The following is a 22,823-nucleotide window of genomic DNA, read 5'->3' as shown; positions in this document are numbered from 1 at the left end:
AAAGCAAAAGATTACACAGCTGCATAATGGCAGGCGCCATTTTGCAAGCAGTAACAGAGTGCTGGGGTGGGAGTGGGGCTTGCTAGGTCATTTCTGTTACAAACAAACAAACAAACAAGCTTGCCCATCCTTGCAGAGTACCTTAGCATCACTAAGGATTTAGGCAAAAGAGAAGTGCTGCTTTTTTTTTGCATATTTCAGAGAGTCCAGCGAATGCTTTCTGATGTTTATCTCTTTAATAGTGGGTTGTAGTTTTATATACAAGGTTAGGATACCAGACTTGGAGGTTTCCTTCCTTCCTTTTTGCTGCATTCTGTGTGCCCCTTAAGCAAATGGAGGTGGAAGAAGAATGGGATATTTCTTCCTTAGTTCTTTGGGGTAGGAGATAGAACAGCCAAGACAACAACAGGGCAACTTACAACCATTTCATAGCCACTTAACGTGGCCCAAACCAGCAGGACAACTTTTTTTATTAAACAGCTTTATTTTGAAGAGAGGGGGGGGGGAATCGGTTTTTGCCCCAAAGAGACATAATTTAATGGCGTCATCAACATAAGCTCACATACAAGGATATACAGTGCACTTGTATGTCTATCTAAAGACACTGAACTTTATACATGTACATGTAGACCTCCATTTCATGGGGGCTGGATTCCAGGCTAGGTTAGTCTCTGCCCTCAATAGCGCTATAATGAATTAGATCTGTCTTTCCACCACTTTTTATCAGCATCATGAAGGACTAAGTGGTCAGTATGAAGGTATTAGGAGGACCAGCCCCCAGGGGTGGAGGCTGGGACATAGAAATGGGCAGGTTGGAGTGAGCACCACAGAGAGATAAAACAGCACAAAGGTGGTGTTTTCCTTCAAAAAGAAGCCACTGACGTTCTCCAAAAGAGCTCTTGCCTATCTCTATCTTCATATCTCTCCAGGGCACTCAGTCTAGTTCTAGCAAGACCTTGGTGGAGGGAAGGGTTGTTTCTATGGGTTTGGGGACCTTGATTTTGCACAGGAGCAACAAGGACTAGAAGGGTGGGCCTCCTGATCTTGTGATGAACTACTTTAGGCTACAGGGTAGAAGTAACTGGACTTTGTTATCATTCTAGGTGCTCAAGAAGATCCAGCCACTCAAGCAGCTTGGCCTAGCCACCAGGTTTCCAAATCAGTCTTTGCCTGGGCAAGAACCAGATTCGGTTCGGGTGCCAAGTCCTTGTCCACTCCTCAAGTCTCCTGGTTTACCTGCTAGCCCTGCCTAGGTTTCCTCCCAAGATCTGCCACAGCATTTTCCTTCAGGACCTAGTCCCACTCTGCTGGGACTTGGCCCCTCAGCCCCCTTCTTGACCCCTGGCTGCTCATACCGCACTACTGGCCCCTGGGGCAAGATAACCAAAGGACTTCAGTAGACGGCCTTCAGCACCATTGCCTTGATGGCTTTGGGGGTGCTGTTCCCAAGTGACATGCTAACATTAGGCCCCTCATGCTGGTGCGACGAGCGCTCCGATTTGCTGGTGCTGCCCTCCAGTATGGGCAGACCAAAGCGCTTGGCACGGCTCTCCTCCGTGCCAGGAGTGACCACCAGCAGGCAGCAGAGCAACTTGAGAATGGCCCGTCTCATGTCCTTACTGGTCAGGGTGTAAATGATGGGATTCAGGAGGGAGTTAATCATCGCCAGGCCCAGGAAATAGTCTGCTTTGTAGAGCACGCTGCAGGCCTGGGCCTGGCAGGCAACGTCCAACAACAGGAGGAGGAAGAGGGGTAGCCAGCAGGCGATGAAAGTGCCCACCACAATGGTCACCGTCTTCAGCAGGGCCATATACTTCTGGGACTTCTTGAGCATGCCTTTGCGGAGGCTGCCCAGCCGCTGCCCGTTGAACTTGACCATGCGGTAGATGCGGGCATAGAGCACCACAATGGAGACCAGGATGGCCAGGAAAACAGTGATGCAGAAGAGGACATAATGCTTAGAATAGAGGGGCAACACTGTGGAACACTCGGGGAGGTTTTCGATGCAGTTCCAGCCCAGGATCGGCAGCACCCCGAGCAAGATGGAGGCCAGCCAGCTGGCCCCCACGAGAAGGAACATCCGCCCTTTCTTGTCCCCGTGGTAGAGTCTCATGCGGACCATCGTGACATGGCGCTCGATGGCAATTGCAAGGAGGCTGAGGACGGAGGCAGCCAGCGTGACAAAGACCCCACCTTCCCGCAGAAACCACTGCACAGGGGTGAGCTTAAGGGTGTTGGGCCCGGACATGACGATATTGGCAGAATAGGCCACGCCAGCAAGCAGGTCTGACAGGGTCAAGTTCCCAATCAGGTAGTACATGGGCAAGTGAAACTTCTTGTTCCTCCAGATAGCCAGCAGGACCACGAGGTTCTCCACCACAATGAAGGCGCACACCACCAGGAACACAATGGCATCCGCCTTGAGACTGCCCTTGTATTTGCTGCCATGGAGCTTGCCTGTGTAGTTGTAGTGCAAAGAAATCACATTGTTGTTGTGGTACTCTCGGTAGATCAGGCCCAGAGAGCGTGGGGTCTCCATGCTGGCAAATTCCATCCCACAGACACCTCTCCACCTTCAGTTTCATTGGTTCACATAGCACGGCATAGTCCTTTCCATCATGCTGTGCCAGTCTTGCGCATGCCGCACACCGAAGAAGTTGGCATTTCACAAATGAGATTAATTTTCGTCAGTAGTTAACACGTCCACAGGGGGCCATTTTGGAGAAGCCATCACAGCACTAGCAGACTCTTTCCATTCTGACCAACCAAGAGGGAGCCTAGAAATTCAAGAGAAAGACTTGTGAGTGGAACGCTTGAAAAGCATGAAACCAACCCAGCTTTCCAGTGGGAAGGGAGGTCTAGTAGTGTGAGGAGGACCAGGCAGGTCCTGGGGGCATGATTTCAAGGGGGTGCAAGCCAGGCGCCCCTTGGCAGGGATCCCCATCCTACCTGCCACTAGGGGCCTTGCGGCCATGCCCCTGGCCCCCTTACTGAATGTCACAGTTGGGGGATGCACCCGCCATGGGCCACATCTAGCCAGGCTCCTCACTGTGTTGCCCCATGAACCCTCTGTGCCCCACGCCTACCCAGAGGCAGCAGTGGCAAGGGTTGGGCTGGCATGGCAGGTTTCATTTACCCTCCATGCCCAGCTCCTTGTCCTGCCTGATGCACATGTGTATGCACATGCGCAGCCTGAGCACCAGCGAATGATGCAGCGCCACTGTTTTCAGGTGATGCCCAGTGAATTGAAAAGGGTCTATCATAACAGAAGCTGGGCAATAGGAGTTTTCTTAATCAAAGTCCATATTGCCCCCCCCCCCTACTGATCACAGATCTCCAGAATTTTCTGCCAGTGCCTTTTGTACACACAGCACAAGGTTTATGAGCTATATCAGGGGTTCCTGCAGTGAAGGAAGCCGCTCGGGCGCATGGGGCAGGGCAAGCCGGGGCAAGACACTCCGCGGAGTCTCTGAGGAGTCTGCCTGCCTCCTCCCACTCGGGCACCCGACAGCTGGGGGGGGGGAGAGGCAGCAGGTGGACAGTTTGGGCAGCATGGAGCCTGCGCACGCTTAAGCCACCACGTCACTCCCAGGAGAGACGCGTGGCTCGGGTGCGCTGCAGGCCCCGTGGCGAGTGCTGCACAGCATTTTGTAACCTCTCCCCTTAGTGGTGACACCCGGGGCAACCCACATCCACCACACACCCCTTCCTCTGCCCCTGGGGGGGTTCCAGAACTGTAGCCACCACTGATCCGCAAACTTCATTTAGGTGGCTCATGACATTTCTGTAAAAGCACCATTAAAAAAAAACCTTTCTAGCACAACACATGACAGTTGCTACAGCAGGCAGAAAAATAATTATGTGGCCTGCCAAGATCCTCAGCAATTGTCAAGTAGAGGAAAATGTTTGAGGACCACTGAAGACATGACTCATTCTCGTAGTCCTTTGCCTGATGCAGAAAGGAAGCACAAGCCATGAGAAGCCTATGGCCTGGTCAAGGAGGCTCTTCCTGCATTAAGAGGTTCCTGCTCATGCCCAGCTGAAGCAAATTCCTCCAAGCAATTCCTGCCCCCAAAAGCTAGCAAAGCAAAGTATATTTCAGTCTACTTTTGCCTTCTCCTTCATATGGAAACTCTTCCGCAAGCTAACCATTTCTTTCCTTCTTGGCTTATATTACTGCTCCAGCTAAGGTTTGTTGGTTCTCTCTCTACAATGTTTCTTAAGTTCAGCTTTTAAAATCTATTAAACCTACTAAAAATCCTTATCTCAGCTCTCACTCTGTCTCACATTAGCTATTGCTTGCCAATCTTCCTATCTCCCGGTACATTTCTGAGCACAATTCAAAGGGTTGTTGCTGGCCTTGAAAGTCCTATACGACCTCGACCCAGTATACCATCGGTCAGCCCAGACACTGAAATCCAGTGCCAAGGGCCTTCTGGCAGTTCCCTCACTGCAAGAAGCAAAGTTATAAGGAACCAGGCGGAGGGCCTTCTTGCTAGTGGCACCCATCCTGTGGAATGCCCTCCCATCAGATGTCAAGGAGATAAGTAACTAAACAACCTTTAGCAGACATCTGAAGGCAGCCCTGTACAGGGGCAGAGGAAGGGGTGTGTGGTGGGGGTGATACGCCTCAGGTGTCACCACTGAGGGGGGGGTGACAAAATGGCAGGCGGCACTCACCGCGGGGCCTTCAGTGTGCCCGAGCCATGCGTCTCTCCTGGGAGTGACATGGTGGCTTGGGTGCCCACAAGCTCCACGCTGCCCCAAACGTTCCACCCACCGCCTACCCTTCAGTTGTAGGGCGGCTGAGTGGGAGGAAGCGGTCAGACTCCTCAGAGGCCCCCCACAGCATCCTGCCCCAGTTCACCCCACCCCACGGGCAGCTGGTTCCACCCCCCCGTGGGCGGCTGGCCCTGGGCGCTGCCCCAGGCACCCAAACGGCTTGCTCCACCACCGGCCCCGTATAAAGGAGGTTTCAATGTTTGATATTTTATTATGCTTTTATATTTGTTGGAAGGCACCCAGAGTGGCTGAGGCAACCCATTCGGATGAGCGGGGTACAAATAATGTCCCAGCTCCTATCATCTGTGTCCAAACACCTTTGGCTTATTCCGCTGCCCCCCCCCCCCCGCCAATTCCTTTCTTCACACTTTAATCCTATTAAAACTCTAACTTGCCCTCTTCTAACCATTGCATCTCCCTAACCACAGCTCTCTTTTTACGAATGTGCCCTTTGACATTCACTTTGGTAGTCAGTATCTTTTTGTTTTAGGAATGACTGAGTCACTCGCTTCTCCTGCCTCGAAGGCACATCTCATCTTGCCCCATTGTCCTGGTGACCTGAGTTTACATTTACCCTCTCAGTTTGGAGGTAGCGAAGGCTGTCTTTGCTACTGCTGTTTCCCTGATGGCTATCAGAACGTTGGTGTTTTGCAAGAATCCTGCTTGCTGGTTTCCCCATAGGCAACCGGTTGGCCACACTGAGAACGGGATGTCAGACTAAATGGGCCACTGCTCTGATCCAGCAAGCTTTTCTTACATTCCTATGCGCAGTCCGAGGAGAGCAGTACATCTTTGCAAATACAACAGAGCTCCAAATGTCTCAAGCAAGGCTGCCGTTATTGGCCCACGAGTTACTAGCCCACCTGCCCACACCTAAAGAAATTAGTCATTTGTAGCACGTCAGTGGTCTAAGAACACTGGTATCCCTGTGTTTCCCTGCATAGAGGATATCCTTATTCACCACAGGCAATCGGCAGGTGGCTGTTTATAAGACCAGGGACAATTTTGGGAGCCAAGATTGTAGAACTAGGTTGTAGGAGAGAAAAAGAGAGGAAGAGAAGGGAAGCAGCTCTGGTGAAAAGCTAGCTGCCTTTTGTATTATGTTCTTTATATTGTAAGCCTGAGAGCAGGAATTGTCTTCTTTTTAACTGATCCGGGAGCCTTTTCAAAGTGGAGAGCGAGGTTGAAATGGTTTAAATTAATACATTAATTTGACACAAACGTGAGCATCCGTCTTGCATGCAAGTTACAGATGTCCCTTTTAAAGGCTGAATGAGGGTCTCACCAATTTAGCAAAGGGGTGAGACATGACCAGAGAGCAACTTAGCACAGAATCCGAGACCAGGGAGAAGAGTCGATGGAAGAAGATTGAAAAAAATTTAAAGTATATTTTAAAAAGTATTATAAAATTAATGAATGTTAGAAAGATGCTGGAATGAACCTACATGGTCTTAGCAGAAAGATTATAAAGAATTAAGTTAAAATGGATTGTTAATGGGTTAAAGTGTAAAATTGAAGGTTAAATTGCGTTAAGATAAATTATGGAATAAAATTTGAGAAAGAGGGAAAGGACTTGCTGAAACAATTATGAATTAAGAATACAAAAAGGGAGGTGTGAGGAAGTCATGGAAATAAGTAAATGAAAGATAAAGATATGAAAATACTGGATGTTATTGTTTTTAAATGTTATTGCTTAGCTGTATTGTTTTTGGGTTTTCTCTTTTTTCTTTTTTCTTTTTTTCCTTTTTTAGCATTGTATTTTCCTGTATTTTTGAAGTATTGTAATCTTTTCTATTATTATTACTGTTTGTTTTTCTTTCTTTGTAATTGTTAAACGTCAATAAATATTTTTTTTTTAAAAAAAGGGAACCACTTAGCACAATATCAGTCATATCGTCAAGATATCCTGCCATTTATGGGACTTGCCATTTTATACCGATGCAGTGCAGGATACTCAGAACCCGAGCATCCAGTTCCAAGGTGTTCCCAGTTTAATCCCTGCAGAATGGAGGTGGGAAAGAATCTTGAAAATGTTATGTGGACGCAATTCACACTCCACCCTCCCAAGACAGCTACAGACATCACCAGTCCGTAAAGCGAAAAGACTGGGAGAGCACTCTGACGAAAGGGTCATATAGAGCCAAGCCACAAGGAAGTTTGGAAAGGTTTGTTGCTGCTGCTTTTGCAACTCCGAAAGGCCTCCAAAAGTCAAGAGTACAGTAATGAGATAAAACAATTGCAATCAAGAAACTTTTTGTAATAAAGTCCTGTTCATCTGCCCAATTTCCTCCCCCTTCGCCTGCATTCCTAAGAATTCTGCTCTGCTCTGTTCAATATCTCCCCCCCCCCCGCCTCTCTCTCACACATGCAACAATAGTCTTCTGCTGAGCACACAAAACATTCCAGACAGGCCCCCAAATGACCTCTCACACTCCGGAGAATGTATTGCATGCACACATGCGCACACAGACACTTCATTGCCTTTAACGTAGTGTTATAAGAATTTCGGTCCCAACTCCTGCCCACCTAGCAGTTCGAAAGCCCCTAAGTGCAAGTAGATAAATAGGTACCGCTTTATAGCGGGAAGGTAAACAGCGTTTCCGTGTGCTGCGCTGGTGCCGGCTTGCCAGAGCAGCTTCGTCACGCTGGTCACGTGACCCAGAAGTGTCTCCGGACAGCGCTGGCCCCCGGCCTCTTAAGTGAGATGGGCGCACAACCCTAGAGTCGGACACAACTGGCCTGTACGGGCGGGGGTACCTTTATAAGATCTCAAATATAGAATAAATATTCATAAATGCACACATATCTAAATATATAAGTCATGTGTCTGAAACAGTACAGAAGAGCAATCCTGAAGTCATTTTGACTCTCCCGATGGCCTCAAATATTCCTCTGTGGTAAGGGAGGCAAATATTCCTCTGTGGTAAGGGAGAAAGCCTTCCCATGTCTTTCCGCTTATAAATCCTCTCTTAAGGGCATGTTTGTGCAAGAATAGGGTGAGCCTGTGACCTGGATTCAGGAACAACCATCACAAAAGAATGGCCAGGCTGCCTAAGTAATGTAATCAGTGACCATTATAAGGTATCCCGGGAGACCACCTCCTAAGATGTATTTATGATGGTTTTGGGCTGGTCTTTGGCTAAGGGGGTTGGGCAATGTCAAAAGTCTTTAAAGGTTCTTGCACACTTTTGTTCAGGGTCTCTTTCTCCTTAGAATGAGGGGAGGGAACTCTTTTGCAACAGAAAAATAAATATCTGCCTTGCTTTCCACTGGATGCTGCCTCCATCGATCCTTCTCTGACCGATCATGAACTTAGGGGACTTTGTTGCCTACCAGACAGTATCTAAAATAAACTCTGCCCTGCTGGTAGGACTGGGGTGTTTAAAAGCGAGCTGGTGGAGAAAAGCAGGGAAAGCAGGGCTGTCTGGGACCATGAAGGACAACAGCCCTGGAAGAACTTTTGTAGAGACAAGATGCATCATCCCCAAAGCATTCACACACACTCTCTGTCACACCCGAACCTCTATCATCTGAACCTGAGCCAAGACTTCATTAGAGAGACAGCCCACCATTATCCAGCCTCAGAACATCTTATCAGTTGTCAGGACTTGACCCTGAAGCATATGGCTAGAGCACCTTTGCGCATGTGTAGAGTTCCTTTTAGAAGTAGCTCTAGCATACCTCTGGCGAGAGCCTGTCAGCTAAAAAACAAGCCCCAGGGTTTCTCGTTTTGGAAATTAGGCACTGAGCCATGGAGCAGTCTCAATAACAAAAATTAAAATCTGTCCGCCTTGTCTGAACCAACAATCCCACACAAATGCCCGGCCATTAGCAGCATTAGTTAGGACAGGGTTGAAAGGTGCCCTTTTCTTTCAAACTGCTGTTGTCTCCGTACTTAGTTTCTGAAATCCGGAACCCTTCATGCTCGCACACATTGTTCTGCATCGGGGGAAATTCACCCTCCCTTTTGACAAGTTCTTGCAAGCCTCACATGCACACTATCTCGGCTAGCTTCTCACAGTGCTCGCTCTGATGCCATCAGTGGAACATCTACCCGTGGTGTCCTGGGGATTTCTACACCCACACAGCCAGAAATCGTCTCACTTTGAATTTCAGCTGGAATAAACTTAATTGGCACAACAGCTTCCACAACTGTTACACTAATGAGCAAAAAAGTCCCCTGGCAGAGACTTCTTTTGCCCCTCCCTGCCACATAAAAGGCAGATAAGTTCCCAGGCTGTGTGCAGCAACCCTCCCCCCCCCCCAAAAAAAAACCCAGCAGCATGCAAGCTTTTGTTTCCACTCTGCCTCGGCAGAGCTCTCTACAGCATGACTCTCAAAAGTAAGCAACTGATTCAAAAATTCAGAAAAGCAATACTCAACCCCTTTCCCTGCCTTCCAAATTTGAATAGTGAATCTACTCCCTAGGCTCAGTTGTCTTGTGCAGGGACGGCCAACGTTTTAACACTGAGGGTCTGGATTTCCTCCCTCTGCAAGCTGCTATGGGGGCAGAACCTCAGATAATGGCATCATCACCCCCCCCCACCAGACTGAAGGAGCTTGTGAGCTGCTTCTCACCCAATCAAACCATGAACTGGTGATAGATCTGGCCATTGCAATGACTTCTGGATTCCTCCATTTCTCTGTTGAAAAAGGTTCACTGCAAAGGTTCAGGTTCAGGTGCAAAGCAGCAAAGCACGGTGATTTTCAGCCGGAGAGAGCTGCTCCCCACATCACTCTGGGAGGAGGTGGGCTGCTTCAAAAGCAACAGGTGAGGAAGAGGTGCAAAATCTGCTCAGAAGGGGTTCGTGCAATCTTTCGTGATAATAATGCCCACTCACATCATAAAGAGCTCATAACCCATCTACTCTCAGCGGCCAGAAACATCTTAGACACTGGAGAGACCTGACAGGAATGAGCATGGACTGATGGTATCGAATAGCATGGGAAAACATCCTTATTAGAAAAACTAACCAATAAACTGAAACTGATACGGGGACAAATAGAAGAAGACACCTTCACCCTGGTATGGTTCCCCTTTATCACATACACAGCCCAACAAGACAATAATAAGAATCCGCTGACAGCATACGAATCAATCTGGCTAACGTAATCCAAACACACACACACACACACACACTACTCAGACACAAAAACAAAATCTCACTACAGATAACCAAAGACAGACAACCACACCCTAGGCCACCCCCAACCTCTTTCACCACCAAGGAATTACAACAAGTGAATAGTAAGAGAACCCACATGAGTGACACTGATACAAAACCCCACACATATACTAAGCATAAGAATAAAAGCATTGCCACTCCACCCCACTCATTATCCCCCCTCTTTCCCCCTCTTTTCTTCCTAACCTAACACTGCATGCAACACTAATGTCTCACAACAAATGAAACTGATCAGTAGAAAACACAACTTGAAAAAAGAGACAATGCGCATGTCAGAGCTGCCCGAAGTCCCAGCTCACAGAGGACCAACGCCAGGTCGTTGTTATATACAAAAGTCTTTATTGAAGTTCAGTCTCTATTTCAAAACCGTGGCGCGCAGCTCTACGTCTTAAACCCTAGACCACCAAAGCTCCGTCTGAATCTCCTCCCCTCTGACACCAGTTTAAGACTCTAGCCCTGCTCCACCTCTTCCTCTGCTCTCTCCTCCTCTGGGTCCTCCTGTCCGCTGGGGCATTCCCCTTTCTGGACTCTTCTGACGCTGAGTCCCCTGACTCCTCCCCCTGCCTCCGGCGGGCTTTCGGACCTGGTTCCCAATCCGGGTTCTCTGCTGTCCCGCGCGCCTGTACATTTGAACTTGGCGCTCGCGCCAACCCAGTGACTTCCTCCTGACCGTTACACTGCTTTTGTCGCTGCTTCCCTCTTCCGGGAGGCTAGCTGGACCTGACCTCCCCTCCGTTCCCTGACTCTCCGATGGAGGCGTGGTCAGCCCTGACTCATCTTCTCTCCCCACTGGGGAAGACGCTGGCCCCGATACCTGGGACTCTTCCCCCCCACTACGCTCTGGTGGGGAAGCTGGTCCTGATCTCCAACTGCTGCTCTGGGAGTCCCCGCTGGCCCCTTGCTTCTGGAGTGTCCCCCTTGGGACCCCCCTTGCCCTGGCCACCGCGCCCCCTTCTGTGAATCTTCTGATTCGCTGGAGAGGCTCATGGAATCTCTCGGGCCACTGTCATCTTCTCCTACGCTGCCCTCAGATTCTTCCCCTTCGCTCTCCATTTCCTCTCTTCCCTGTGCCTCTGCTCCTGAGCCCCTGACAGCACATATTTCTCTAAACTAAAAAATCTGTAATAAAAATATATTAGAAGAGGAAGAGGAAGAAGAAGAAGAAGGGCTTTGTGCATGCATATGGTGCTTCCCAGTAACTCATTCTCGGCTGCTTCTACAAAGCAACGATCAAGATAATACTGGTTGGACAGGGAAAGGAGTTGGATTCACCGGACAAAGTCTTTGATCCTCGATAGATTATGAATTGCAGGCTGTTTCTCAACACCACTTCTCCAGCAAAACTTTCTCAAGGAATGGTGCTGGCGAAGCCAAAAGCAGCACAGTATGTGCTGTTTCTCACCTAGAAGGCAATTCTCTTCTGCCAGAGTGACACAAGATCTTGCCATTCATTTTTGCAATGGTACCTATTTATCTACTTGCACTGGTGTGCTTTCGAACTGCTAGGTTGGCAGGCGCTGGGACAGAGCAACGGGAGCTCACCCGTTGTGGGGATTTGAACCGCCGACCTTCTGATTGGCAAGCCCAAGCGTCTCAGTAGTTTAGACCACAGTGCCACCCACGTCCCCAAGGACTGTGGCGCCTCCAAGGCTCTGCACCCAGTACGACCAAACTGGTTGCTCTCCCCTAAATCCACCTCTGCTCTCTGCCTTCCCTCCCCAAGGGGCCCCTGTCATTGTGGGTCTAGGTCAGCAGGCTTTTCCTAGTGCAGTCCACAAGTTCCATGCAACATTTGCAATGTGCTTTTTTTGACCCCCAATCTATCAACCACTTGTTTTCAGAATGATTAGAGACATCTTGGAAGTTGGTCATGGAGATGAAGCATTCTTTCTTTCATTTTATCTGGTTATCCAAACACACACACACACACACACACACACACTGCGGCTTGCCAGTCACAGCTTCCCAATGCTGGGCAAACAGACGTGGGTGTGTGATCATTGAGCATTGTGAGGTCTGGGGTTTTCTTCCTCCATGTAGAGGAAGCAGAGTTTGTGAAATAATTCTCCCCACATTGGCCTCATGGAAGGGAGGGGGTGAGGCAGCAATGTAATCAATCTGAGGGTGATCCTCCTGTTCATAAGCCCAGAAACTGGGTTCAGGATGGGGTCATTTCTGAGGGATGAGAGACAAAGAAGTTTCAGAGAGGGGTGTGAGAGGAGCGGCAAGAAGAGATTCCCAGGGTGGGAACTGTAACCTGCAAAGCCTGATGGCTTCAAACAGATCAACAGGCGCTCTCTGCTCAAAAGTACGGGGAAGATGCCCCACAGAGCATGAACATTTGCAGTGATTTATGGGGGAAAGCTGCAAAGGCCAGGCTGTGAGGAATTGCCCTTGACTTTGCACAATTTGATATACAACGGCTGAATGGGGGAGGGAGGGAGGTGGAGGGAACACAATCGGTACACAAAACTGCCACCCAGTAGTTAAATGCATGGAACTAGGGCAGACTCTCACCAAGTGCCATTAGTGATCACAAACTGAAAGTTGAAATGGGGAGGCACAGACCTACCATTGACCCCCCCCCCCAAAAAAATCAATTGTACAGTGTGTGCAGCTTAATTCGGCAGCATAGTACCCCTTTTGCATGTCTAGGATCCTAGGTTCATCTCCCATTGGGCTCTCAGGAAATAGCCAGGAACGCCTTTTGTCAAAACCTTGGAGAGTCATAGCTAGCATTGGGCTAGTAGAAGGGGATATCTCTATGTCCTGATATCCTTAGACACTGGACATGGAAATTCAACCTATGGCTGCTATTCTTCTGCACTCATAATGTAAGCCCAAGTGGGACTGACTTCCAAGAAACATGCTCAAAACTGGGATCCGGGCTAGCTGAGCCTTTTCACACCATCAGAGGGAGGTGCAACAACTTCTCCACCCAAAGGTCAGTGAGGAACAACTGACCCAGATCCTGGCAGGACAGAAGCAGGGCATCACACTATATCATGGGTAGGCAAACTAAGGCCCGGGGGCTAGATCCGGCCCTGTCGCCTTCTCAATCCAGCCTGCGGACGGTTCGGGAATCAGCATGTTTTTACATGAGTAGAATGTGCCCTTTTCTTTCAAATGCATCTCTGGGTTATTTGTGGGGCATAGGAATTTGTTCATTATTATTATTATTATTATTCAAAATATAGTCCGGCCCCCCACAAGGTCTGAGGAACAGTGGACCGGCCCCCTGCTAAAAAAGTTGGCTGACCCCTGCACTATATGATATGCACACACACACAGAGGATTGTCAATCATGGACAATGAAGGCCAAGATATTCAAGAGAAGCCGATGCCAGCCTCGCAATCAGGGACATAATCCCAGGCAGATTGATTCACCTGGCTTGGCAAACTTCTCCGTTTTGTCCCTACATACATTGAACATTGGTTGCCTACCTTGCCATGCCCACAATGGAGCCTGAACTGGATGGAACATGCAAAGGCAGGGCAAAGAGAAGGCTGGAATTCCTGAGCTTGCAGGGCTGCTAGCAGGAAAGGCAGGCAGGCATTGGGAAGGGTTAAAGGCCCTTGCTGCTCCTCACCCTCTTCTCTCTGCTCTCCATTGTCCCCCTCCTGAAGCTGCTTTTCTCTTAGAGAATGGGAAAAAAAGAGCCCCTGCAGGAAAGCAGGTATGGTAGGAGGAGAGAAGGCAGAAGGGGACCGACTTATTTTGCTTTCCCATCTGCTGGCTGCAACTCCCTCTCGATCTCAATTCCTGCAAATCTCTCTTCAAAGCTCTCCTCTCCCACGAAGTCCATTTGCTGAATTTCCCAGTCCCTTCCCAACGGCATCTGTTTCCATTCTTCCCATGCTACACATTCTTTCTTTCCCCAGCTAACCGCTTATTCCTGACACTGTCCAACTTTATAGCCTGTAAGCTCAACACAGCAGAGACCAATATTTCCCTCCCTTCTCCCTCCTTTTCTTTTTCTTTCACTTGTGCTGTGTAAAGCATAGCTGCAGGGGGTTGTGATCAGTTACCAGCAAACGTTAAACCTATAAGAGGGGGAAATGGTGTGTGTGTGGAGAGAACACCCCACTATCATTTTTTCCCCAAACAGTTAAATGAGCTGTGCCTCAAGGTTGACCCCCACCCATTGCCCCACACTCCCAACCGGGAGATTTACTGCTCAGACTTATGTATATCTATACGGAAACAAAGCCGCATTGAGTTCCTTTGGCTTTAACTTCCAGATAAGCGTTTATAGGGTTGCAGCCTTACTGCCAGATTGCAGAGGACCCTTTCCCAGATAACCAGGGAAGTTTAAAGAAACACTTTTCCTATGATGTGTTTAAGATGAGGCTACTCTAAAAGAAGCCATCCTGGAACAGAAATGGAGCACTTCCATTCAGAACTCATGATTCCAAATTCTGCATTGCTACCTTGGAGCAGTGGCGTAGCGTGGGTTATCAGCACCCGGGGCAAGGCAAGTAATTTGCGCCCCCTAACCCGTGGATTTCCCTAACCCCCAGATGTTGCACCCGGTGCGGCCGGCCCCCCCTGCACCCCCCACGCTACGCCACTGCCTTGGAGGTAGGTAATATTATTACACTGATGACCGCCTTTTAAAGTGCCCAACCCATGGAGAAGATGCCTCCCTTGCTCTCTGTTGGTTTTCCAGAAAATAGGGGATATTATTATTATTATTATTATTATTATTATTATTATTATTATTATTATTATTAAATTTCTATACTACCCTTCATCTGAGGATCACAGGGCAGTTTACAACATAAAAGCAGAAAAATACATAACCTAGGGTGACCAGACGTCCCCGGTTCCTGGGGACACTCCCCGGATTTGCAAATCTGTCCCCGGACAAATTCCGTCCCCAGAATGTCCCCATATTTTCAAATCTGTCCCCAGGAAATGTGGCAGCGGCAGCCTCAGCAGCCCGGAGCCAGCCTGGTAGCACAGTTGGCTCTGGCTGGCTTCAGGAGCTGCTCGCTGCCATGGTGCCCGCCATTTTTCCTCACTAGAAGTCCCCATATGATGTGTCTTGTGCGCATATGATGTGTCTTGTGGGATCTCCTATCCCCTTCCCCCCTTTGTTTTGACTGATGGGGGAGGCTCGGGAGTCGCGGGCGGACAGCCATTGCCCATTTTTAAAAAAACTCTGCGCATTTATGTTTCACAGGGTGCAAAAGAAGGCCTTTGCACCTTATACAATGTGCATGTACAGTGGTACCTCGGGTTACAGACACTTCAGGTTACAGACTCTGCTAACCCAGAAATAGTACCTCGGGTTAAGAACTTTGCTTCAGGATGAGAACAGAAATTGTGTGGCGGCGGCATGACGGCAGCAGGAGGCCCAACTAGCTAAAGTGGTGCTTCAGGTTAAGAACAGTTTCAGGTTAAGAACGGACCTCCAGAATGAACTAAGTTCTTAACCCGAGGTACCACTATATGCTTGGGTCCAGGGTCTTTTGCCTCACCATCCCCACTACTGACTCTCGTTGCTACTCAGCTTAAAAAAATAAAATTAAAAAAGTCTCCCCAGATTCATTGAAAAAAATCTGGTAACCATAACATAACCTAGTAAGAAAGAAAAATAATAAGCCCCCCACCCTGAAGCAGAATGTTGGGAAGTTCAGGACAGAGAAAAGAAAATACTTTTCAATTAAACTGTGGAACTCACTCCCACAAGAGGCGGCAAGCTTGGGTGGCTTGAAAAGGTTTAGGCAAATGCATGAAGGCTTTCGATGTTCTTGCTATAACTGCTATTTATTAAATTTGGCTACAGCCTTTCATCTGAAGAACACAGGGTACCTAATGAAGAAAGAGCAAATCAAAACCAATAAACTTCCCTCACACATACGGATTTAGAAGAACACGGAATGCTAACCAGCCCAAGTCCTGGATTGTGAAAGGTTTTCCGTGACCTACCTGGCGGGGTTGTGGGAAGCGCAAGAAGGAGGGTTGCGAATCCTGCCCACGGGGAGCGCAACGCGTCCGCCCCGTCTAAGTCCTGCTTGAGTTGCTCTTCTTGCTGGTCTGTGACCGTCAGAAATGGCCGGCTACTACCCGAGTTGCTCTTGAGGCGGGACGGGGAGCCCAGGGAGCAGCAGCAGCAGCAGCTTGCTCTCGTCCGTCGGCGCGCCCCTGGGTCTTGGCTCCTGACCGCGCCCCGGAGAGGCGGCCCCGGCTGGGCTCCCTTGCGTTTTCTCCCCCAACCCAGAAGAGCTGCGGAGAACTTCGGGTCGCAGCAAGAGCTCCCCGTCCCCGCTGAGATTCGAGGGGGCGGCGGCCGCTGGCAGCACCTCCCGCTCCCAGCGCCGACAGCTCGGGGCAGCCAGCAAACTGCGGGTGGAGCCGGGACCCTCCGCGATCCGGGGTGGGGTATAGAGAGCTGGCTGTGAGCCGCCGAGCGCTCCCACTCCGTCGGGCCGTCTGTCCCGGGCTTAGCGCGCGAGAGAGGCGCTCCCTCGCAGCTGCCCGAGGAGAGACGTCTCTGCCAGCCCAGCGGGCCGGGGCCAGCCGGGACACGTCTGATGCCGCGCAGGAATGGGCAGGCCGGGGACAAGGATCTGGTTCGAGGGCTTGGTCTGACCGGGCTGGGAGGGGGGGGATGTTCAAGGCCCCCCGGATATCCCGGCCCCTGGTGCCACCGGCTGCAGCGAGGGACAGACACTCTGCGCGCTCTCAGGGGCGCTCTTGCTATACCCCAGCTCGCGGGCTGGTTTCTGAGAGACAGACGGCTGAGCCTGTGGCCTGAGCCAGCTTCAGGGTTCGTCTGTTCTGGGACAGGGGTGCCAACTTGGATAAAATATTGGGGGAGTTGCAGGTAACCCCCTCCCTGCATAATCGATCACAAGACAATGCACACAATTTGAATGGCAATGCCCTTCAACTGGGGGGGGGGAGGAGCTGGCCCCTTCAAATATTTTATGGGGGGGACCTTGGCCCCTAGGAGTTAGCTCTTATGTTTTGGGATTAAATCCCTGCACTGCAAAGCTTAAGTCTTTGAGGCAGGGCAGCGGGGAGGAAAGTGAGTTCTGCTGCACATTTTCTGGGTCTCCCTCCCCACTCAAATCCCTTCTACCCTGCCAGACGCCAAGCTCAGTCCCTCTCCTTCCCAGAAGTAGCTGTGCTGGCCCAGGACACTTCACCCTGCACCTCCTTCTCAGGGGTACAGTATGAGTCAAGAGATCATTTGCACTGTTGCAGGGGGTGTTTTCCTGCATCGCCCTGCAAGAGATCTCTTGGGGTGCAATGCTTTCTGGGCTGGCACATGGTAGCTTCACTGGTGACCATTGGAAACATGACTTCTCCAGGTGGTTTTGTGTGATTTAGGGCAGCTTAGCAAATGAATTCGGAATTCCTGGTGGGCAGCTGCCTGTGGCTGAATCACTAAAGCCCACTCCTTTCCCAGAACTGGCAATGGGAGAATGCAGAAGTCCTCTCCCTTCCCCCTAAAGAGCTGGGAATAATTATTAATAGTCTAGCAAGGAGGGTCATCAGTCCCAGGAGGCTGATGAAATGTCTGGAGGAAGCCTTGCTCAACTCAGCGGTTAAGGGAAGAAAAGGCCACCGCTAGAGAAGGGAAAACATGGAAAGTTGGGAAGAAAAGCAAAAACCCTTGCAGCACAGGAGGCTGATGAAATGTTAATTTCTTCACTTGTGAGTATTTATGGCAGATATCCAAGGATCTCTTCAGCTTCAGGGTGCGGTGCCTGGCTAGAGGCAATCTCTGAATTACTAGTCAAAAGCCTCATGGATGATGCTATTTCCAAAATGTTGTTCAGCGTAGGAAAGAACTAGCTATAAAAGCAGAGCTGAGTTGCTGCAGGATCTGCAATATTACAGCAGGAGATTGACTTTGTGATATCATGTTAATGCAACAGAACAGATCTGGGCAGGAGACTTTTTGGGCTTCATCCTCAAATCCTTTTTTTAAAAAACATGTGGTGCAAACCTATGCATATGTACTCAGAAGTAAGCCCTGCTGACTTCAAGGGGTTTTACTCCTTCTGGTTAAATGTGAAACCTTTAAAGAGAACCTGGGCTTAGAATTCTTTGATCCAGGTAACAAAAGCAGGTTTGCCATCCAAGCTGATGGCCTTCACACTAACAGGCACCGGGAATATTATACCATCTGAGAGAGCAATTACTTTGTGCAAGAAGCGTATTGTGCCTGTTGCCATTTATCATCCTCAACATGAAGTTGTAAGTTCTCTCCCGGGCCCGTTTTGACTTATGTGAGAACACAGGGAAGCAGGGACACCCCGGACTTGGATCTGTTTATTCGTTTAGTTTCAACCAAGTTCTCCTCAAAGCAGATCCGCTTAATTTCCATTAATTTCAGGGGGTCTGCTTTGAGTAGAACGAACACTGGGAAGGACCCTTTATTTATTTATCTGTGGGTTAAACCACAGAGCCTAGGACTTGCCGATTAGAAGGTCGGCGGTTCAAATCCCTGCGACAGGGTGAGCTCCCATTTCTTGGTCCCTGCTCCTGCCAACCTAGCAGTTCGAAAGCATGTCAAAGTGCAAGTAGATAAATAGGTACCGCTCCGGCGGGAAGGTAAACGGCGTTTCCATGCGCTGCTGTGGTTCCCCAGAAGAGGCTTAGTCATGCTGGCCACATGACCCGGAAGCTGTACGCTGGCTCCCTCGGCCAATAAAGCGAGATGAGTGCCACAACCCCAGAGTCGGTCACGACTGGACCTAATGGTCAGGGGTCCCTTTACCTTTACCTATATAAAAAGAATTATATGCCACCTTTTGGTAGTATAGCCCACCCAAGGCAGCTTACAGCATCATAAAAACAATGCAACATATTTACATTGGGATGTTCATAATGATTCAACATAACCCTCATCATTTTCAGGGTCAAACTGAAAAAGGCTATTGGACTAGCCTCTCTAGGGAGGAAGTATCATAAGTGACTGGACATCTGGTATTTGCTCTGCATGGCAGGTGACTCTCAGGTGCTGTCCCAATGTCTCCAAGCGCATATCAGCTCTGCCCCACCTGGCAACCCCCTTCTGCTTAAACCCAGTTTCAGCCAGGGCTGGATGGGCTTTTGGTTCATTCCCTGCAGTTGTGCCAGTCCTCAGTTTTGTCGGTGACTTTCAGTCCCCATTCCCAGCTCAGCGCTTAGGGATGGTCTGCTGCTTCCACAGAGGCATTCCCTTGGCTTCCCTTCGGCATGACGAACAATGCCCCATTGAGGCAGGCAGAGGGACCAGCAGCCATGCCTAATGCGGAGACAATGAAAGGCCAACTCCAATGCTGGGACCCACAAGCAACATGGGCTGGAGGACATGGCAGGACGTGGCTGAGAGCCACCCTGGGCTCCTCCTGTGGCCCAGCTCCTTAGCGGCTTTGAGAAGGCAGAAGACTTGAGCCAGAGGCCTAACAATGTGCTGGGTACTTGCTAGAGGCACCCCTAAGACATATACAGATTTGCCCTGTGTTGCTTGCCTCTGTCCACATTCTGCATCTGCCAGAGGGGGCAGGGCAGAGAAATTCAGTTTGACCTAATTTGCACTTCTCAAAGCAATACACAAACAAAAAAAGCAGTTATCCTTTGAAATTCACACCTGTCCAAACTTTGCAGTGATGCTCGCCAATCACAAAATGTGCACAAAAATACAGTGGTACCTCAGGTTACAGATGCTTCAGATTACAGACGCTTCAGGTTACAGACTGCACTAACCCAGGAATAGAATCTCGGCTTAAGAACTTTGCTTCAGGATGAGAACAGAAATCGCATGGTGGCAGTGGGAGGCCCCATTAGCTAAAGTGGTACCTCAGGTTAAGAACAGTTTCAGGTTAAGAACAGACCTCCAGAACGAATTAAATTCTTAACCCGAGTTACCACTGAATGTACATTAGGAGAACGTGCGAAAATGCATATCTTGGTGAAACCACCTTAAAGGTGCATTGTATTAGGAGAAATGGCTTGCAAATAATGTGGATATCAGGGGGAACAGCATAAAAACATGTGTCGCAGGAGAAATGGGCACCACTATTCTGATGACTGTTTATAGCAAAATTTGCAGGTGGCTGCAGAAATGTGACAAAGTGTGCTTAAGAGTGGGAAAATGAGAAACCAAAAATCGACATATTCATCAATTCCAAGCAGCCATGTTAGCCCGTTGTGGCAAAAACAAAATAGTGTTTTGTAGCGCAGGATGCCTTTGGAGCGCATTTGAAGAACATTCTTTCCCTTGAAAAATTCTGGACACTGGAGTTTGTCAAATGTTGCTGGGAATTGTGAATCTGTGAGGAGTAAACAGCAGTGCCCAGAGTCCTTTGAAGGAAGGAACATACTTCAAATGTGCTTCAAATGTGCTACAGTGTACAACACATATTATGACATCAACTCTCATGGACTTCATTCCGTACCCTATAAGTCAAATAGTTTGGATCCCCCCCAAAACCATCCCATAAATTATGCCACCCAATGCAGTTATGCAAGGATGTGTTGCAAATGCTCACTCGATATTCATGGTTTATTTTGAACCATACTTTGGGGTTTTGCAGAATTCGGGGCGTCTTGGTAGGAAGAGAGCTCTGGCTATGTTTGGGGTGATGTGTGACTAAAGTCATGAAGGAGGTTTGACTAAACCCTGGCAGCACCAGGATGCTCTGACTCCTTTTGCAGACACCAGCTATACGAAGTGTATAGGGCCCTCTGGGATTCCAGATACAGCCTCTTACCATCTGCCAAATTGTTCACACTTCAAATATTTCAGAGCCAGAAAGCCAGTGCCCTTAAGGCAGAGATGATCTGCCAGTGGCTAATAACTGGTGCCATAGATTCCGTCTCTCTTTCGCAATCCCTTTTACATTGGCAAGACTTCAGTGCTTGCAAGTGCTTCAGTAACCATAAAGGTAAAGGGACCCCTAACCATTAGGTCCAGTCGTGGCCGACTCTGGGGTTGTGGCGCTCATCTCGCTTTACTGGCCGAGGGAGCCAGTGTACAGCTTCAGGTCATGTGGCAAACCAGAGCAGCGCACAGAAACGCCGTTTACCTTCCCGCCGGAGTGGTATATATCTACATGCACTTTGACATGCTTTTGAACTGCTAGATTAGCAGGAGCAGGGACCGAGCAACGGGAGCTCACCCCGTCAAGGGGAATTGAACCACTGACCTTCTGATCAGCAAGTCCTAGGCTTTGTGGTTTAACCCAAAGCGCCACCCACGTCCCTTATTCAGTAAGCATAATAGACTGTAAAACCTGCAGGCGAAGGAAGGCTAGCAGCTCCACAAAACTTCTGTTTTAACGCTCATGCAGTCAGATTCTGCAAGAAGGCACTTGCTGAGTGTGTACTTAAAATGCTGTGAGTCTTGGAAAAACAAACCCCCACCCCTCTTCTTCAGGCATCAACAGTGTTCCCTTGCGGGAAAAGGAAAGGTTTTCTAGATCCCAGCAATAATGGCACAATAATTGTCCATTTATGATGCAGTTATAATCACTCCCTGGAATGGCTCTTAGAAATGAATCCCTTGACTGACTGCAGACAGATTAATAAGAGCAACAGGGGAACTGCAAGACGCCCAGAGCAGAGGTGGTCCAGCCAAGATCTATGGCTTGGGTAGTCAGGAGAGGCCCGAGCCATTTTGCTGCCTGAGGCAAAGCACAGGATGGCGTGTTTCCCATTCTCTGCACACAAAATCTGACCAGACAGGTAGGTGGATCTTACTTCAGCGCTGTTGATGGAGCAGAGGCCTCCACCAGACCCTAGGGCAGCAAGCCAGCTTAGGAACTGCCCTGGTACACATTTCCAGCCACCTTCTGCCCCACAGAATTTGCCACCTGTGGCTGCTGCCTCACTCTGCCTCATGGACTACCCTGTTGGTCGTCCTCACAACTGGGACACTAGAAGATGGGGTATGGCGAAGAAAAGCAGACTCTTCAGTATACCTGAAGGAGCGTCTCCACCCCCATCGTTCAGCTCGGACACCGAGGTCCACCTCTGAGGGGCTTCTGGCAGTTCCCTCACTGTGAAAAGTGATGTTACAGGGAACCAGGCACAGGGCCTTCTTGGTAGTGGTGCCCACCCTGTGGAATGCCCTTCCATCAGAGGTCAAGGAAATAAACAGCTATCTGACTTTTAATGACATCTGAAGGCAGCTCTGTTTAGGGAAGATTTAATGTTTGATGTTTTATCAGTTTATTATTATTATTATTATTATTATTATTATTCTGTTGGGAGCTGCCCAGAGTGGCTCGGGAAACCCAGCCAGATGGGTGGGGTATAAAATATTATCATCATCATCATCATCCCCCAAGCCACCCCAGTGCTTGCTGTGGAAGCTGGTGGTTTCTGCTGCACAGCTTAATGTCTGCAACGCAGAGTAGCCATAATACTGAATGGGATTTCCATCTCTTCACCAGTCTACTCACTGCTGCAGAGTGAATGTTGCCGACATTTGCATACATGCTTCCGTTTTCCGGCTTGCAGTTGCCTTCCTTGACATTTGATTTGCCCCTGGCCGAATTCCACAAGGCTAAGCGGTGCTGCTGATTCAAAATGGTCTTTCTGTCAGGAGCAATGCTGCCGCTTTCTGCATCCTACAGGCGCTGCCAAGGACCCTGCTCCTCATCCACAGTCTCCAAACGCTGTGATTGGCCTGTTGCTGAACTGGTTCTGCTTGTCCCAATCCCCAGGGCAGCTCCCTCAGCTTGGTCCTCACCCGCTTTCTCATGCAAGCCTAGCCTGCAAGTTCAGACCAGCTCTTTGATCCAGCCACACCCTTGCCTTGGCATTGCCCCTAAGCTTACCTCTGCTCTCCCTCTTTGCAGCACCCACACCAAGGGAGCCTCCTAACTCCATGGTAGGTCGTGTTAGCT

At 49.3% G+C, this 22,823-nt stretch overlaps 1 protein-coding gene across 3 annotated transcripts; it reads right to left on the bottom strand.

The window, feature by feature from the left end:
- Window positions 1-494: 494 nt before the first annotated feature.
- S1PR5 (sphingosine-1-phosphate receptor 5) lies at window positions 495-22,563 on the bottom strand. Of its 3 annotated transcripts, none has more exons than XM_083719491.1 (2): window positions 22,377-22,563; window positions 495-2,777 (listed from the first exon to the last, which is right to left on the bottom strand). In XM_083719491.1, exon 2 carries the CDS (start codon window positions 2,552-2,554, stop codon window positions 1,394-1,396), a length of 1,161 nt encoding a protein of 386 aa, XP_083575617.1. In that variant the 5' UTR covers window positions 2,555-2,777; window positions 22,377-22,563; the 3' UTR covers window positions 495-1,393. The 3 variants fall into 3 exon arrangements, with proteins under 3 accessions (XP_083575617.1, XP_083575619.1, XP_083575618.1); XM_083719493.1 differs by lacking the exon at window positions 22,377-22,563 and adding an exon at window positions 15,904-16,518; XM_083719492.1 differs by lacking the exon at window positions 22,377-22,563 and adding an exon at window positions 6,709-6,730.
- Between the last annotated feature and the right edge of the window lie 260 nt (window positions 22,564-22,823).

The sequence above is a fragment of the Podarcis gaigeae genome (assembly GCF_964106915.1).
Source record: "Podarcis gaigeae genome assembly, chromosome: 17".
In the NCBI taxonomy this organism is placed as follows: Eukaryota; Metazoa; Chordata; class Lepidosauria; order Squamata; family Lacertidae; genus Podarcis; species Podarcis gaigeae.
This window is presented reverse-complemented; position numbering and strand designations above follow the sequence as displayed.

Excerpts from the sequence above, each read along its gene's own strand:
- S1PR5 (XM_083719491.1), bottom strand. The coding sequence starts at position 2,554 with ATGGAATTTGCCAGCATGGAGACCCCACGCTCTCTGGGCCTGATCTAC.